Source organism: Myotis myotis, unplaced genomic scaffold, assembly GCF_014108235.1.
Source record: "Myotis myotis isolate mMyoMyo1 unplaced genomic scaffold, mMyoMyo1.p scaffold_m19_p_7, whole genome shotgun sequence".
Classification (NCBI taxonomy): domain Eukaryota; kingdom Metazoa; phylum Chordata; class Mammalia; order Chiroptera; family Vespertilionidae; genus Myotis; species Myotis myotis.
In genome coordinates, this window is record NW_023416379.1 from 37,183,176 (window position 1) to 37,202,990 (window position 19,815).

The following is a 19,815-nucleotide window of genomic DNA, read 5'->3' on the forward strand; positions in this document are numbered from 1 at the left end:
AAAATCAATGCTATAACACACACACACACACACACACACACTAACACACACACACACACACACACATTAAATAAATAAATAAAATAGCACAGGGATTTTACAAAAGAATGGGAGAAGAGTCTAGGAGCATCCTGCTACTTGGTGTCTACTAGCACTGAAAACAAAAAAGATGATTCACATTATTTACTCTTCAGAAATAGGATTTCTATCTTGTATCCTTTTTACCTCATAAGGTTCTGAGGAACAAATGAACTCCGTTACATATACAAAAATCTCTATAAAAATGCATTGTTAATGATTAAGCATTTATGTGTCTAAAGCCAAAGTGATTAATTACATTCTAATCAGTTATCTAAGCTTAAAAAAGAGGCTAGCCTACTGGACCATAGAGCCATATCTGAATCAACATGTTTAGAAGCAGTTCATAAACTGCTGCATTCATAGGGCCTAAGAGAAAATAACTAGCCTCTGATTGCCTAACAAATCCAAATTTATTTATAATTAACCAAAAAGATGTAACCGAAGCACTAGTTTTGTAGCACTCCTACTCTCTTACTGAAAACTCACCTTAATTTTACAGTCCATGGAACAAGACAGCAATAAATGGCCCGAGAGAGGAAACAATCTGACAGCACTGACACCCTACGAAAATGTATTACAGTTATCAATCAGAAGCATTCTAAAATCAGCTAAAATTACACAAGGAAAGGACAGTATATTTTTAAGCAACTTAACTTACTATTTTTCTTCATTCCAAAAATTATACACTCAGAATAAGCTTCATTAGTATTCCAAGAGCAGCCCTTACTGACACTAAACTTCTAAAGATTTGTTTTTTAATCTTTAATATTGACTTCCTCACCCCAAGGAATTCTTAGTCAATCAAGTGCTAATGCCCCCACTCCTCTCCCTTCTTTGCTCTTTGCTAACAGCCATAAATTGGTACTTGGAATAGCACAGATGACAAAGGTTATCAACATTTAAAGTTTTTAAGTAACTTGTCTCTTCATTAGTTTAAATATTATCATAGTTTATAAACTAGAGAACATCTAATCTTCTGTGAAAGGTGATAAACTCAAGAGCCTAAGCAAAAGGACTGCGGCTCTGGTGCTAGTACAAGCCCATTACTCACTGACTTGGTGCCCAAGAGGAAGCAAATTGTGGCAGGAACTTGGAGGGAAAGTCCAGGGCTACCATAAGGGGACAGGACACCGAATCACAAATCCTTATGTCATGGCCAATCCAGATAACCTTGAAGACTGAGTCATCACTTGTGACAGGTGCATGTGGGTACCTCCAAAGCCTAACTTAGATTTCTCTTCAATTTGACTTCCCTGCTCTATTTTGACTTCCTTACATCTTTACCAGAAATAGTGAATATTCCACATCAATAGCTGAAACTTTATTTTGGCTTCACTATTATACAAGAAACAAAAACAACCAATTTGCTTACCTTTGTGTGTCCGGACCACACATGAATTTGTTTTTTGGGAAGATAACACTTCTCAGGTGGCACAGATGACCGCAGATTAACACCAACATCCTGAGGTATGTGAAGATAGGACCTGCCTTGATAGTCATACATTTCTTTAACTGAAATAAGAAGGCAAAGGAAAGCAATGAACAAATACAAGCCACAGCATGAAATCTATATCCTTAAAATGATAACGACCATTTTATTTATAAAGATATTATTCCATTTTAAGGTTTAGATAATAATACTCTGATGTAAGACCAAGACTAGCTAAAATTTAGCTACCTGAAATCATTGCTGTTATTTACAATTAGAGGTAGTGAGGTAGTATTTTGGAATTCCTAAATACCCAGAGAATAAGATCAATACTTGTTTTATTCAGTTACAGATTTAGTAATATATATAAAAAAGGACTTTATTCAGTATGATTACAGCGAGGTAAGGAAAAATAATACTTGGGCCATGTGAGTCACTGACAAAGAATCAGAAGCAAAGCAGGGTAAGAAAGAAGTTAAAACAAACAAAAATAATACCAGCTATCATTTTTCCCTGCTTTCCTCTCTTATGCCCTTCTAGGGTCCTTTTCTATTCTCTTTTCTACTTTCAACACAGACTTTACAATAAATTAACTTGTGGGAATTAAAAGACATAGTGTAAATAAAGCATTTGGTAGCATGCGTGGCAGAGTAAGTACTAAATAAACGTTGGCTGTTATTGTTATTGTGGCTGCAGGACCACAGTGCTAAATGAACTCCTTGGGGATAAAAACTGGAACTTGAGAAACCAAATAAGGCTTTATCAAACCTAAATATTGATATGTGATATAACATTAGAATAATCAATACTATCAGTACTAAATTATTCTTTCCAGTTTCAGATAACCACTACATACTTTAAAAAATATAACTAATTATTAATGAACCAGGTACTTTCTAGAATATTTATAATTTATTTTGGTGTATATGCATTTCCTCCCACAAATCAAAATGAGTATAAGAATCTTAATCTCCAATCTGTTCACATGAAAACAGAGTTTATTCTTTTAAAATATAATTTAGTAGCTGTGAGGAGACCTGGAGAATAGTTGATTTGTGTTAAAAACAAAAGGTTAAAATAAAATTACTGAAGCACTACTGAAGAGAGTCAACTTTATCTTAAGAAAAAACATGTTAGACCATTCAGATTTCTTATTTATCATTTAAAAAACTCATTAGCACTAAAAAAATAATCTGTGACTATCATTAATCATGCTATTTCTTATCATCTATTAGAACATAAAAAATGTTGTAATTTTGGGGGGATACAAAATATCCAATATGATTCTTAATATAATGAATGTAGCAGCTGATTCATAAGGGCAATGGATATTATATGAACAAAGAACAGAGGGAATATCTGAAATTTTATCATAAAAATGAAGAAGCATAAAAAATATATTACCATGTAAGATGGTCTTTTCCTCCCCAGGCTTCTCTTCTTCCAGTTTGCCTTTTTTCTGCCTCTTTGCTGTGATTTCATCCAATTCTTTTTGTTCTTCCTAAGGAAAATAAGGAGTCAACTTTAAAATAGATGTCCTAGGACCCTATCATGGCCAAAGGCGGCTATAAATTCTTTATAATGAGGTCCATTTTTTGCTGAATCAATAGCTTTAAGTATGTCTCCCAGGATAACAATCTCAACTCTTCAACAGATTACAAAATGATATTAAACACATAATGGGTACTAGTTAATGATTTTAAACTCATTTTATACAAAACCCATCCTGGAACACCTAAAAATAAGTTTAACATATTACGTTAATTATGCAAGTGAAAGGATAAGGCAATTAGAAAGCCTAATAGCAGACAGGAAGCTGAATTTTAGTGCACAGTGTTGTTACATAGTCATAAGAATATAAGCAATGTCAGTAGATTTGTGACACAACTTTTATGGAATGAAAATGGGGTAGTAGAAAATCTTTATCTACAATAACAAAGACGTTGACAGATGAAGTCTAAAATAAAGAAGTAGTAGCATATGTATGTTATGGAGTTATATTAATATAACAATATGCATGTTATTGGATGTGAGATACAGCTAGAATAAAAATTTCATGAGAATAGGATTTTCTTGATCCTGTCCACTGCTATATACCTCAGACCTAGAATAGTAATTGACTCATAGTGAAATTAGGAGGTGGGGAGGAAAAGGGTAGGGGTCTATTGCTTTACTTCATAGTAGAATTAAAAAAAACACACAATATAGATATGTTACTTAGTTAAAAATTTTAAATAAATAAGTAAAACCTACGTCAATTCTAAAATTATAGAAAGGCTGATTCTTTAGTTACTACCTGAATATCTAGTATCAGAAGAACAGCTACCATGGCAGCATAATAGCATTATCAAGGTGATTTTTATTAAAAATTGTTCAATATTAAATTACAATGAAACAGTATGGAAGACAGTAAGTCAGAAAAACATGTAAGTAAAACTATTCTAAAGAAAAACAAATCTTACTCTATTTTCTCAATTAAGCAAGACAAAATTTTAATGAGTCATTGGGTTCTCTGAGGAAACCTTATTTGTTAACATAGGTTTAATGGCAATATGGCAACGCCTGAACTGACAATGACAAGCATCAAAGCTTACTTCCGAAGGTTTGGCTACATCTTTTTCATCCACATATTTTGCCCATGGCCCCAGAAAACCATCAATGTTAGATGCATCATTTTCTTTGAACTTTTTCCTCTTTTCTATTTTCTTCTGACCAGTTTCAAACACAGTTAAACCTATATTTAAAAAAATAGACATCACAAATATAGACTTTTCTAAAGAAACAGCAGCATATATATAATTTTACTTTATATTATTCATGTGACCAAAAATCTATTAAAAAACACACAATAAAATCTATATAAATGTGTCGGATATACAAATATATGAATGTGTCAAGTAATACAAAAAGGGATTCAGTGTTCTGGGCAAAGAAATTTTCTAACACTGTAACATTTGCAAATTCTAATATATGTAAAAAAAGACCAGCTATGGACACAATCCTTTTAATGAATCAGAGACCTACATTAGCGGATTTTACCACTTTTTGAGAAAAACGGCAATTTAATCTTGCTATATTCTGTTTTGTTTTGTTTTTTGTTGTTTTTTTTTAAATATATTTTATTGATTTTTTACAGAGAGGAAGGGAGAGAGATAGAGAGTTAGAAACATCGATGAGAGAGAAACATCGATCAGCTGCTTCCCGCACATCTCCTACTGGGGATGTGCCCGCAACCCAGGTACATGCCCTTGACCGGAATCGAACCTGGGACCTTTCAGTCCGCAAGCCGAGGCTCTATCCACTGAGCCAAACCGGTTTCGGCTATATTCTGTTTTTTAATGAGCCTTTTATGAAAAAGGTTCCAATGAGCTGATGAGCTTTAAATTAGCATTTAGAATATGACACTTCGCTTTAGAATAACACAAAATGAATGAGCACAAATATGTATTTTAAAATACATTAAAAAACTCAACATTCAGCTCTAGCTGGTTTGGCTCAGTGGATAAAGCATCGGTCTTTGAACTGAAGGGACCTGGGTTTGATTCTGGTCAAGGGCACATGCTGGGGTTGTGGGCTTGATCCCCAGTGTTGGGACATGCAGGAGGCAGCCAATCAATGATTCTCTCTCATAATTGATGTTTCTCTCTCCCTCTCCCTCTCCCCCTCTGAAATCAATCTATAAAAATAAAAGTGTAATATGCTAATTAGACCAGACATCCTTCTGGACGACATTCCGGATATTCCGGATGAAGCTGTGGCAGTGGGGGCTGAGGCAGAGGTCGAGGCAGCCGCAGCCGCAGTGGCGGTGGGGACCAAGCCCCTTGCACAAATTTCATGCATCGGGCCTCTAGTAAAAATATATTAAAAAACAAAAACTCAACATTCAAAGCAACTCTTCAAAGATAATCTCCACAGGCAAGCACAATAACATTTTTTCTGCTATTAAAATGTAGCTTGACATTAGTGTTGAGAAATAAAATGATAAAATCAGCTATGCATTAATTATAATTTACTGAATAATTTCTACGAGGTTGGCAATGTGCCACGTACGCAGAACAACTTCCCAAAATAGGTACAACTATCTTCCCTAGTAAGTGGCAAAGATGTAAAACTGTAATAGTTCTAAACTGCAATACTATTGTCTCAACTTAAAAGAAGAATCAACAGCTAAATAAAATACTAGTTTTATTCCTATTGTCTAAAGTCAATCTGCCATACAGTAATTATAGGTATAAATAATTTCAAATAAATTACCTTGATTTTTTTCAGCTTCTTCTACAGAACCAATATATTTAGTAGTTACTTGATTATCTAATGAAGGGTCCAATGCATAACCTGAAAGGAAAAAGTAGATATTACTGACTTCATTTTTTGCCATTTGCAATTCATTTTAATTCTATACAAATATACTCATTTCACATTTTCTTCCCCAGATGTCAAAAATACTCTCCTTAACTTTGAGTACCAATCCTTCTTTCCTGAGTTTTGTTTCTATTCAGAACAATTAATCTCAGGCTGGACCATGAATGACTTCAGCAGAGTAAGAAGTATCTCATGGGATGAAGCTAGCACACTGATATTATATTATTACTAAATATCCAATTGTAGTCTTAAATTTTGGAAGAGCTTAAAATTATACATATATCAACCTGGCCTGTATGATTCAGTTGGTTGAGCATCATCCCATGCACTGGGAGGTCACCAGTTTGATGCCCAGTTGGGGCACATGCCCAGGTTTTGGGCTCAATTCCCGTGCAGAAGGTAGTCGATAGATGTTTCTATCTTTCTCTCCCTATCCCTTCCTCTCTCTGAAATCAATAAAAATATTCAGAAGTTTAGAAACTCTTTTTCTTTTTGGTAAACACATAATACATGGCTTAGTTTATCAAATTATATAAACTACTGAATAATTTAAAAATAGGGTAAGATGAACTAAATAAAATCTAGCTATTTATTTTGAAAATCCCATCTCAGTAAAGATAGTCTGCCTTCTCAGTTTTAAAATAATATATTTCTACTTTATAAATCACTATTTGCATTTCCTTGATAAGAGAAGGATATCAAATAGCATATGAATACACTCCTTCAACTAGAAACAGAGTACAAATAAAAGACTACACATAAATGTGGTCTCAGTGGCTTATAGAAACTTAAGGGGAAAAGTCTATATTAACTCAAATCAGTTATTTTCAAGTAGGGGTGTTAGTATAATAAATGTTTGGTAAGATCAGTTTTAATAATAATCTAGCATATTCAAAAAAGAGAGCTAGATCATTAATTAGTCTATGGCAGGGGTCCTCAAACTTTTTAAACAAGGGGCCAGTTCACTGTCCCTCAGACCGTTGGGAGGGCCGGACTATAGTTTAAAAAAAAAGCTATGAACAAATTCCTATGCACACTGCACATATCTTATTTTGAAGTAAAAAAAACAAAACGGGGACAAATACAATATTTGTATTTGCATGTGGCCCGCGGGCCGTAGTTTGAGGACCCCTGGTCTATGGTTTACAACCCATGTGAACTATCATGGAATTCATAATAGTAACAGACTATTTTTTAAAAAAATATATCTTTATTGATTTCAGAGAGGAAGGGAGAGTGAGAGTGAGATAGAAACATCAATGATGAGAGAGAATCCTTGATAGGCTACCTCCTACACACCCCACACTGGGGATCGAGTCCCCAACCCAGGAATGTGCTCTGACTGGGAATCGAACCATGACCTCCTGGTTCATAGGTCAATGCCCAACCACTGAGCCACACGAGCTGGGCCAGCCTATTTTTTTTTTAAGGGCACATCTTAGTGACTATAGTTAACATTTAAAATTTCCCAGCTAAAGCTTAAAAAGAACAAAGATTTGTTGCCGCGGTCCAACCCCAGCAGGTCCAGGGGTTCCCAAAGGTGTGGATGGAGTCGGCGAAGAAGGAACAACACAGAGGCAGCGTTCAGTTGATCAGCAGCCTAGCCAGGATCTCCAGCCAGGATCTCTAGCCAAGTTCTGGTCTGGATCTCCAGAGAGGTTCTGCTTAGGATCTCCAGCTAGGTTCTGTGTCCATGTTCTCTTGCTAGGTTCTCCAGGTTCTCCAGCCAGGTTCTGTAGCCATGTTCCCTCGCTAGGTTCTCCAGCCAGGTTCTGTCCAGGTTCTCCAGCCAGGTTCAGTCACCAGGTTCTAGTCAGGTTCTTTTGTCAATTTCTGTAGTCAGGTTCAGTCCAGGATCTTTTGCCATGTTCTCTCCAGCAAAGTTCTTCTGTCTGTAGGTTCTGTGTGGGTTCTGTCTTCTAAGTTCTGTGTGTAGGTTCTGTGTTCTAAGTTCTGTGTCTTGCTGTCTTGTTACATCTGTATTTATACCAGTTGATTCAATCCTATCAATCTCTATTCCAAAGGTTAGGGCGTTTCTTATCTCCATTCCAGGGAGTAAAGATTATGTAGCTTAAGCATGATTGTTCATAGTTAAAGTGATTAATTACCCTCCTGGCACTTAGTTAAGAGGTTTTATTCCCTCCCTAACTTCAGGGGAAAATCCCTACCTGGGGAAACAACCTTTCTCAGAGACCTTGGTTAAAACACATAGTGCCAAGAAGGTGAGCAAACATATTAAGAACAGTATGCCATATATGCCAGGTCCCTTGAAACAGCAAGCATGGACCGGCTCCCGGCAAATTCCCCCTTTTTTATTTTTTAAAAGGAGGCATTAAAAAGAAAAACCCCAAATGCTCTCTTGTATCCATTTTAAGAGTAGGATTGGCGCTTTCCGCTATTACCTGAGTCCTGATCTATCACCCCAGGGAGAACTTGCCAATCCTGCACTTTCCCGTGGTGGAAAGGCTGCAGTGGGGTTAAGGATAAGGCTTTTTGGGCCTACCTTCTCCCATGCCTCTACATTTACCTTTCCGGCACCTTTCCTTCCTCAGAAAAGCATGGACGTATTTCTTATATAAAATGTTCCATCTGACTGGGAGTAACCTTAACTCCTCTGCTAGCAAGCATGTGTGTTAAAAGATCAATACAGAGTCTTATTTCTTTAGACTCAGTATGGCACATCTTCTTAATCTAAAGATCAATACAGAGTCTTCTTTCTTTGGACTCAGTATGGCACATCTTCTCAATCTAAGTTCTGTATTATCCACCTTCTTACCCGACTTATCCTCTATAGGGGGGTCTGAAGTACCCTGGTGGAGTCCTATCCGTCCCGAATGTGGGGGTTCTCAATGGGGGTGGCTTACCTAGGGGAATCCTGTTCCAGGGGTTCCCAAAGGTGAGGACGGAGTCGGCGAAGACTATCCACCCTCTTCCTACGGTGGAGTCCTATCCATCCCGAGAGTGGGGCTTACCTAGGGGTCCCTGTTCGGGCGCCAGATGCTGGGGTCCAGCCCCAGTGGGTCCAGGGGTCCCCAAAGGTGTGGACGGAGTCGGCGAAGAAGGAAGGACACGGAGACAGCGTTCAGTTGATCAGCAGCCTAGCCAGGATCTCTAGCCAGGATCTCCAGCCAAGTTCTGGTCTGGATCTCCAGCGAAGTTCTGGCTAGGATCTCCAGCCAGGTTCTGTGTCCATGTTCTCTTGCTAGGTTCTCCAGGTTCTCCAGCCAGGTTCTGTAGCCATGTTCCCTCGCTAGGTTCTCCAGCCAGGTTCAGTCACCAGGTTCTAGTCAGGTTCTCTTGCCAATTTCTGTAGTCAGGTTCAGTCCAGGATCTTTTGCCATGTTCTCTCGCTAGGTTCTGTCTCTAGGTTCTGAGGCCAGTTTCTGTCCAGGATCTTTTGCCATGTTCTCTCCAGCGAAGTTCTTCTGTCTCTGGAGAACGTTCTGTGTAGGTTCTGTGCCTAGGTTCTGTCTCTCTTGGTTCTGTCTTCTGAGTTCTGTGTCTTGCTGTCTTATTACATCTGTATTTATACCAGCTGATTCAATCCTATCAATCTCTATTACAAAGGTTAGGGCGTTTCTTATCTCCATTCCAGGGAGTAAAGATTATGTAGCTTAAGCATGATTGTTCATAGTTAAAGTGATTAATTACCCTCCTGGCACTTAGTTAAGAGGTTTTATTCCCTCCCTAACTTCAGGGGAAAATCCCTACCTGGGGAAACAACCTTTCTCAGAGACCTTGGTTAAAACACATAGTGCCAAGAAGGTGAGCAAACATATTAAGAACAGTATGCCATATATGCCAGGTCCCTTGAAACAGCAAGCATGGACCGGCTCCCGGCAATTTGTTATCAAACATACTTTTCAAACAAGCTAAGGATATAAGTGCCCACCTCACCCTCATGATATGCTTAGTATAGAACCAACCACCTGGCTATTAGCTAATTTGCGTATTTTTTTCAGTATTTAAAATTTGTTCTTATCTGGAGGAGAGAGCTTGATGGCAAAAAAGCAGCTACAGAATAGAATCTGTGAAAGCACAGGTTCAAATTACATGAGTTACTTTATCTTTCATCTCTCATGTACAGAATAGTGTTCTGTAAATGATGTATTTTTAAAAATGAGACTAGATAAGGCTTATATAAAATTTAAACAACATACCCTAAATTTAAAAATCCCCATCTCAATCATAAAAACGTATTTAGAGTGTCTTGAAGGAAATTTATGTCTTTAAATGGCACTGCGCTAAGTTTGCAGGGATGAAGTAGGAGGCAGAGGGAAAGGCAATCCCTGGTCCTTCCTGTGTTAGCTGTGTAAATACCAATCCCCAACTCTGGCCATAGTCTTGTTTCTGAGAAAAGGAACTTACACTCTCCTCCTTTTCCATCCTTTGTGGTAAAATCTTTATAGCTACCATCACCATTACCACTACTGCCTCCCACCCTGGGTAATTAGGAGATAAAAGTATTTTCCTTTACAAATAAGACAAGTTAAATATTTAGCTATATGTCTTACTAGAAGTCAGCTAGTGACAGAATAAGATATAACTCTAACACTAAAGAATTTCAGTCCAATTCGTTTTTTATTATTCTATGTCTCAAATAAATGAATATATTTGCATTTTATTTCTGAAATATTCTCATCTATCTTTCTGAAGCTTATTTTCCATTTTATCTTTTTAATGGAGTTAACATCTACTTTTTTCATTTGTAGTCTTATTTGAAATGGCTATCAATTTTATTATTTATCCTAAAGTAATTAACTCCAATATCTGAATAGGTAAATGAGGATAGACTATAAACAATTTGCAAAAGAATGGTTACAAATACAAATACTAAAAGATAGTGAGGGTTCAGTTCCAGACAATAATGGGATATTTTAATAAAATGAGTCATAATCTTTATGCCTGTGTAGGGTCTTGTCTTTAATTTGTAAAAAAATACAACATCTGTGAAGCGCAATAAAATGAGGTATGTCCTTATATGGAAAAACCTTCAACCTTACTAGTAGTCCCAAAGAATAAATTAACAAAGAGATATAATACTTTATTTAACAAATAAAGAAAAACAATCATATGGATCTTGGGTAAGGAGAAATAGGACTTCCGTGCATGGTGGTGGCCCTATAAGGTGGGAGAATGCTTTTGAAAAGCACTTTGACAATATAAAACAAAAGCTTTAAAAACATTTATATTCTTAGACCTACTTCTGAGAGCTCTTTTTAGAAAATAATGAAGCCCAGATGGCATGGCTCTGTTTGAGCATCAACCTATGAACCAGGTGGTCATGGTTCGATTCCCAGTCAGGGCACATGCCCAGATTGCAGCTCGATCCCCACTGTGGGGCATGCAGGAGGCAGCGATCAATGATTCTTTCTCATCACTGATGTTTCTATCGCACTCTCCCTCTTCCTTCCTCTCTGAAATCAATAATAAAAATATACTAAAAAAAAAAATGAGAAAAAGTCGAAGTTTTATGGACAAAGATATTCTCCATCATATTAAAAAAAAGAATTTATCAAACATACTTTTCAAACTTTAAAAAAGCATTTTACTGCAATTCAACATATACATTACCACATTTTTTTGTTGTTAAATCCTCACCCAAGGATATTTTTCCACTGATTTTTAGGGAGAGTGGAAGAGAGAGGGAAATACAGAGAGAAATATCGATGTGTGAGAAACACATCAATTGGTTGCCTCCTCTACTAGCCCTGACCAGGGCCCAGCCGGTGAGGAAGCTGCACCCAGGGTACATACGGGCCCTTAACCAGAACTGACCCCAAGACCTTTTGGTCTGCAGGTTGATGCTCTATCCACTAAGCCAAACCGGCTAGGCTCATTACCACATGTTTAACAGTGAAAACTGGGACAAACTTGAAATCTAAATGATACAAGAAATTTTTATATAAATGATATCTTCATTCAGTAGAGTATTTTAAAAAAATCATTTAAAAAGGTTAATAAAGAATTTCTGATACTGAAGTGAAAACTAAGTTATTAATAATGTGGTGAAACTAAAGGTGTTTAAATTCTATTCTCCACTTCCACAGACTGGTGTAGAGAAAATTCTGGGTGAACGTAGAAGAAAGGGAAGAGACCTCATTGAGAAGCCCCCCAGCAAGGGAGCAGACCAAGAACCCAAGAAGAAAAGGGAGGAAAACATGACGAAAGAATCACACAAACCATTGACAGTCTAAAAAGTCAGGATAAATACCATAAATGGGAGCCAAAAGCAAAACTGTAGAACAAGTGTACGGGATGATACAGCAAATGAGATTATCTGCACTGATAAGGACTCTACAGGTGGGTTCTGTGACAAACTAAATGTACTGTACAGCACCAATCTTCCAGGAATAATACACTTAGATTATAACATTGCTAGGACTATTCAAAAATGGGGGGAAAAAGTATATTTGTTTTATACTCCAGCTGAGTTATAGAATGATAAATATAAGACTTAGGTAAAACTGAATTTAAGTGCAATCTCCTTTATGTCTTGTAGACAACACCAATTCAAGATAGAAGGTTTGCGCCTTGGTACTTTGCAAATGAAAGTTCTCAATCTTATAAGAGCAAGAGAACACTTTCTCTCACTACCTGAAAGGAATCACTACCTGAAGTTAGACAAGAACTTTCTTGAGAAAATTACATGACTTTTAAGTTAATAGAAACTATATTTGCTTAATACTTGGGATTAAAAAAAAAAAGAGAGAGGGAGAGACTGCTAAACCTGAAATTGATTAACTAGTTTATTAAGGTCAAACAAACTGCTCTCAGTTCTAAGATTATCATCAAAGGAGACAAATGATAACGTTGCTTTGCAACGGGTCACTCCCTTTATAATAGGTGCCTAATATAGGAAAGCTACATTCACTTTTTGTCTTAAACTCACTAAATAGTTCAACCTGTGTCCTAGACCAGCCCCTCCTAATGGGAGAGGCAAAAAACACCAGCTATTTAAAAAAAAAAAAGTAAGCCTGGCCTGTGGCTAAATGGTTGAACTTTGACCTATGAACTAAGAGCTCATGATTCAGTTCCTGCTCAGGGCACATACTCAGGTTGCCTGCTCCATCCTCAGTGGGGGGCGTGCAGGAGGCAGCCGATCAATGAATTCTCTCTCATCATTGATGTTTCTATGTCTCTCTCCCTCCCCTTCCTCTCTGAAATCAATGAAAATATATTATTTTTTAAAAAGTAAGGCTATTTCTAAATCCAGGTCTAAAGCCAATTCAATAATTTTAAATGGTTACTCTTTTTCTACAGGATAATTTAAGGAAGAAAGTAGTAATTAAAATATTAATTACTTTTTTCTTGTTTTGTTTTAAAGAAGTCTTAAGGTATCTAAATGTATTGCTTAAGGACCTTCTAAAGTGTAAGAAAATATTTAACTCTATTTTATTATAGGCTAAAATATAATAAATTCATGATGCAATAGAGTTGATTTTTGTGTGCTACATATGTACTTACATGGATCCCTTATACAAGCAATGAGTACAATGTATTTATACCTATTTTTTTGGACTGGAAGTTTTCTAGGTGATTTTAGAGGTATACAGTTAAGACAATTATAACCTCACCATGCTGAAATATTTTATAAATGACAATCTTTTTTACAACTAGTTTCTATGACTACATTGTGATAAATAATTAAGACCATTTGTACTAAACTTCTCAACTAAATTTACAGTGAATGTTTGCATTACTAAATATTTAAAAAGTAACTTTCTAACATTAAAACATAATGTAAATTATGATACAATCAATGGATTATTACATAGCTCTTAAAAGGGATAAGCTTTGAGATTATAAAATAACACTGAAAATGCTTATAATAAAATATTGAATAAAAAAGTGAGATGCAAAATTTTCAGTTTAGAAAGATAACAGCTCTGTAATACAAACATAAACATGAAAAAAGACTTGGAGGGATAATATCACAATGCTGAAAGTAGGTATTTTAGTACTAGAGGCCCGGTGCACGAATTTGTGCACAGGTGAGGTCCTTTGGCCTGGCCAGCGATCGAGGCATATGGGGGGTGGGGGGGGGGTAGCTGGCAGAGGGCAGGCACCACAGGTGGTTGGCCGTCTGGTTGGGGGGCTGGCCAGCTAGGGGGAGGGACCACGGGAGGTTGGTCGGCCAGGGGGAGGGGCCATGGCAGGTTGGCTGGCTGGTGGGGGGGAGTGAGGAGCCACAGGAGGTTGGCTGTGGGAGCGCACTGACCACCAGGGGGCAGCTCCTGTGTTAAGCGTCTGCTCCCTGGTGGTCAGTGCGCGTCATAGCACTGGTCGACCAGTCATTTGGTTGTAATGGTCGCTTAGGCTTTTATATACAGTAGGTCCTCGGGTTATGTCAGAGAGAGATCCATTCCTACGGCATGATGTAATGCAATTTTCGCCATAAGTCAGAACCCACCTACATAAGCACCTACATCACTCACACGGAGCACATACACAGCAGAAATGAAGTGAAACAGTAAAAAATAATTGAAAGAAAGGTAACAATTCCTGACCTAACAATTCCTGACCTTTACTTGTGGTAAATAAATAATAAAAAACATAAAACACATATGTACATACATCAAAATGACGGAACTTTTTTTTAAATAAATAAATGGGAGATGGCGACATAACCACGAAACGACGTACATCGAGTCTGGCGTAACCCGAGGACTGCCTGTATATAGATAGTGAGATTATAAGTATATTTTTTTTCTTCTCTCTTAAATGTCTAAAATTTGTTTGTATTACTTTTTAATGATAGTAACTGTTATTATATAGTATCACTGGAAACATTACATTGTTCCTTAACTTTTTTTGGTCCTGTCTTATAATAATGGAAGTTAATGGTACATAGGACAGAAAAATTTGTTAGAACTTTAAAAAAAATTCTATTGTATTAAATGAAAGGAGTTATCAGGATTCTAACTGGAAAAAAAACCCCAACTTTTTAAAAAAGAGACGATATTGCTGATATTTAAGATGTGATTATTAGCCCTAGCCAGGTAGCTCAGTTGGCTGGAACACTATTCTGATGCACCAAGGTTGCAGGTTTGGTACCTAGATCAGGGTACAAACAAGAATCAACCAATGAATGCATAAATAAGCGGAACAACAAATCAATGTTTCTCTTTCTCTCAAAAAAATCAATTTAAAAAAGTGATCATTAAATCTGTTGTTAAAAAAATTCAGTTTTCTTTTTCAATTACTTTTTTGAGAAAGAAACATCAGCATAAGTAGTTTATTCATAAATAAGATCACAACTACAACAGGCATAAACATTCTCATGTACTTTGCTCACCCACCCCTGTTAAAAAGATCTGGAAAGCAGCACCAGTGTGTCTGTCACACTACAGATGTGGATTATAGGAAGAAAAATGAAAGGCACCACCCAATAAGGACAAATCTGAGGATGTGACCAGAACCTATGATTTGTGGAACTCTCAATAAGGACTTAAAAAACCATCCTCTTTTTGAGAGGATTCTCAGCCTTGTGTATGCACGTGAACTTTTTAAAATCTTGCCACTGATAAGATGTAATTATTTTGTACAATAAATTTGTGGCCATTCTATTTCTGATGCCCTCAGTGATCAATAGAAAACTTTTCAGTGATAAGCTCTGTATATAAAATAAAAATGTAATCTCTTAATCTATCCTGTCATTTACTGACTCAACAGAGAACATTCTGTTTTTAAGACATTTAGTACTCAGAATTCATAGCAGATTTAGAATGACAGTTAAAAATATTAATTTACCTTCCCATTTGTATATTTATTGATGTGTATAAGAAAACACAATACCCTTTTTGAGGGAATCCAGGTTAATAAATTTAAAAAGCTAGAAGATAAAACAGATTCTCTCTCTCACACACACACACAAAGACACACACAAAGACACACACACACACACACCACTTCTAATAAAGTCAAACTTGAAACTCTAAGTCTTAGCACCTTACCATATGTGGCAAAAGTTCTTCTTTGCTGTTCAAACATAAAATCATTGATATGAGCTGGTTCAGCATACCCAGAAAGCATATTTCTGGGGGCAGCCATTTGCTGTGTCCTAAAGGGATTTTCTGGTCCAAACTGTAGCGTTATTAAAAAAAAAGAAAAAGAAAAATAACTTAAATTCTGAGTGTATAAACTAGAATTACTAGAATAACACACAAGAATAATATATGTTCAACTCTAAATCATCAGGGGCTGGTGAACCTGTTTGGGAGCACGCTCGCCTCATGTTGCTCAGTGCAACTAGAAGGTGGCCGATTAGGACTGTGTTAATCTTAGGACAGAAGGAGAGAAACTAGCTCACCCAATTCTACAAATGCCTATTTAAATTGAAATGAACTTCAGTATTCAGCTCCTCAGTCACACTAGGCACGTTTCAAGAGCTCAACAGCCTCTTATGGTTATTGAGTACTACATTTCCATTATGACAGAGTTCTACTTGACAGTGTTTCTCTAGATAAGTGACACTATTGTTTTGTTTAAACCATGATGTGGAGAACTTGATGGGGGGGGGGGGGGGAGACTTTTATACCAATAATGGCACCATGAAGTAATTTTAAAAATACATGTTTCTCCTCTACTAGATTATAAGTTCCTCAAAGGTAGAAACTAGAATCCTTAAAACTTACCCTAGTTCCTGGGAAGTAGAAAGCACTAATAAAGGAAAGATTAATCAAAATCCCATGGGGACAGAAGACAGTAAAATAAACAATAAAAGTAAAGTGCTTAAAAAAATTTCTCCATTCTAAAAAGTCACACTATGAAAGCCTTACATAAAATAGTACCATTATTTGTTTATAATGCTTTGAGTTTCCAGAATGGCTTTCCAAATGTTATTTAATTTGTACAAAAATCCTGGAAAGTTAGAGAAGTATTTTCTTTCTCATGTTAGAAATGAAGAAAGAGGCCAAGATGATGAATTTTACCTGATTTAGAGTCAATAGTTTTATTCATTAGTAATACCAAGGTTAGGATAAATCCCAATCTAGCATTCTATTACATAAACTATTCCTTAAATATACAATCATAGCCTCTAACTTGTAAAAAATGCTATTATAAAGTACTGGGAGAATACCTTTCCTCATTTTGTTTTAGATAAAGAATAAAATAAACTTACCACTTGGGAAATAATGGAATTGCATGTAATATTTTTATTTGAATTCTGAAAAGTCTACTGTCAAGATGAAATATTTTGACATTAGAACATCTTAGGTCACTGGCATTAGAAACCACTTTTCTATGATGTATAACCAGAGCCACATAAATTATTCATAGTCTCTTAACCAGAATGTTGCCTTCTTTAAATATCAACATTATATTATGCACGAAAATCTAAATTTAAAGGATGTTAGGTTTGCCTTACAATTTTTCTGCTTAAGGAAAATTACAATATTCTTCTTTATCGACAGCTTCCATTTCTATGTTTAAAATAATTCAATCTTAAAATACCTGTTTTCTATATAAAGCTTTTATTACTATTTATTCTAAATTATAATAAAGGAGAGTACAAGGCTTTGTAGGCCATATTAGTTCTTCCTGTGTTGCTAGGTAAAAACAACAACAACAAAAAAAACACCTAAACTGCTGAATGCTGAAATTTTCAGTTAACTTCATTCAGTCGTGAAATTTATTTCAAAACAAGAAATATCCATAAAGTTAAAGATAATAAAATGAAAAGTTTCCTAGATGCTCTACTTGCTACAGTCAGCTACATCTGCATAGCAGCATGTGATTATTATTTCTAAAACGATAAAAATCCCCATTGCTCTTACTGTTAATTCCTTTCATATACAATAAATTATCAATCATGCTTATAATTTCCAATTTAAAAAAGGAAAATATAATTTCCATAGTCTTATTTTATTAAGATCTTACAAAAAGAGAGTAATTCTTCTATAGGCCACACATATCAAACCAAATTTTAAAGAAAAATTCTCAGCATTAAAGAACTTTGATTTTTATACAAATACAGATCCATATATTACAGATAAGTGTATTTTATATGAGGTGCTATCCTTAACATCAGTCTAAAAATTTAAATATGCTTGTCTTATAGATATTTAATCTGAGACAACAAAAAATTTAATGATATAGGAAGCTGTGTGGGGGACATTCCATCTATACCTGGCTCTCACCTTAACTGCCTGGTTACTGGCAACTATTGGAGCTGAGCTCACAGACATTAAATGTCAACAAAGGCAACCCTGGTCAGGTGGCTCAGTTGGGTGGAGTATGGTCCATACACCAAAAGGTTGCAGGATCAATTCCTGATCAAGGCACATACCTAGGTTGTGGGTTAAATTCCCAGTCGGGGTGTGTACGGGCACCAACAGATCAATGTTTCTCTCTCTCTCTCTGTCTCTCTCTCTCTTCCTCTCTCTAAAATCAATAAACATATCCTCAGGTGAGGATTTAAAAATTATTAAATGTCAAACAAAGGCAGAGAACATTACTTAGTAAGACTCAGCTCTCCTAACTACTCAAAATATGTCTCCCAGATGTTGCTGGTCTCTGTGAATATGATGTCTTTAATTCTGGGTTAACCATTAAAAAACAAAACAAAGCATATTAAAAAATGCACATCATTGATTCCCAAATACTTCTTTTCAACTTTTGGTAGTTAAGTTTAAGTGTAAATCATTTGTAATTCAAGTAATTTTAAAAAACTGACTGGTCTTTGAAATCATAAGTTTACATATAGAAAAAAATCCAAGTTATTAATTAATAATCACAGATTGTTGGTTAAGTTCTTTATTAATATTTATTGCAATCATCAATGTTTAAAACATTCATAAACAAATCTTAAGGTGAGAAGAATCTGTTGATTAACTTAAAATTATTTTCTACAAATTTGGAAAATATCAGCAAAATTCAATTTTATTGGCAGAATACCTCAATCTTGTAAGATATAAGTAGAGCTTAAATATCATTAATGTAAGAATATTTTATTAGGGCTGATTCTATGACCTAGGGCCTCGGTTTCCTCGTCTATAAAATAAAAGAGCTAAGCCACATGATTTTTAAAGTTCATTTTAACATTAATATTTATAGCAGCCCATACAGTCAAATTTTTAAGATTAACTGGCTTTTTTCCCCTCTAACTTTTATATTTTTTTCCTATTCCTAAATATACTATTATTTTAAGTCTGAAAATCTCCCTGAAGCTTGTGGGTTTTATGAGTCCAGGGAAGCCAACAAATACACTTTTCTCTAAGTAGATACAAAAAGGATTGTGTGAAATGGAGAAAATGACTAGATTAAAACAATGGCTACAATCTTCAAGTTCTATCTATAAATTTGAGAAAGCTTATCTGGATAACTAAGTAGACCATTCAGGAAAAGTACTTGGTTAGGAGGGGTAAACAATATTTGATAAAACAAAATAGCCAGTTCAGTTAGTTTGCTGAACTAGCAAAGTCAAAGACATAGGTGTATACCCTGCAAACCTTACATGGCCTTCAAAATGCTCTTCCAGTTACAGAGTGATTTGTTAAGAGTGATCTGGACTCAAATCCTCAAGTCTGTCACTTGCTGGCAGTATAATCCGAGACTTGGTTTCCTTGCTATAAAATAGGGATAAGAGTACTTATTTCATAGGGTTGTAGTGAAGACTAAAGGAGATAGGTATATAAGTATATATGCCCCTCAGTATGGTAGCTGGCATGGTTGACCCAGTTTTAAAAATGGTAGTTTTATTTCATTAATTTCTATCCCAGTTCTTCCATCATGCAAATTCTTACCAAATTCACCTTCCTATAAATTCAGCTTTAATTATGCCACTCCCCCACTAAAGAACCTTAGAAATCTATTTACCATTAATTAAATAAAGACCACTTTGGTCTTTAGAGCATTGTGCAATATTATTTTACAAAGTATCATTCTAGTCCAGCGGTTCTCAACCTGTGGGTCGCGACCCCTTTGGGGGGTCGAACGAC

At 35.8% G+C, this 19,815-nt stretch overlaps 1 protein-coding gene across 3 annotated transcripts in view; it reads right to left on the reverse strand.

Annotated features, from left to right (window-relative positions):
• The window catches only part of CDC40 (cell division cycle 40), a 54,086-nt gene that overhangs the window by 17,249 nt on the left and 17,022 nt on the right, over positions 1-19,815 (reverse strand). For 2 of the 3 annotated variants that reach the window (XM_036316813.1, XM_036316815.1), the window contains 6 exons: positions 15,829-15,958; positions 5,765-5,845; positions 4,105-4,244; positions 2,915-3,011; positions 1,454-1,593; positions 568-642 (listed from right to left, as the gene is read on the reverse strand). In XM_036316813.1, the coding sequence (XP_036172706.1) occupies positions 568-642; positions 1,454-1,593; positions 2,915-3,011; positions 4,105-4,244; positions 5,765-5,845; positions 15,829-15,958 (663 nt within the window). Of the gene's footprint in view, positions 1-567; positions 643-1,453; positions 1,594-2,914; positions 3,012-4,104; positions 4,245-5,764; positions 5,846-15,828; positions 15,959-19,331; positions 19,444-19,815 lie in introns of all 3 variants that reach the window. The other variant, XM_036316814.1, reaches the window with a different exon arrangement.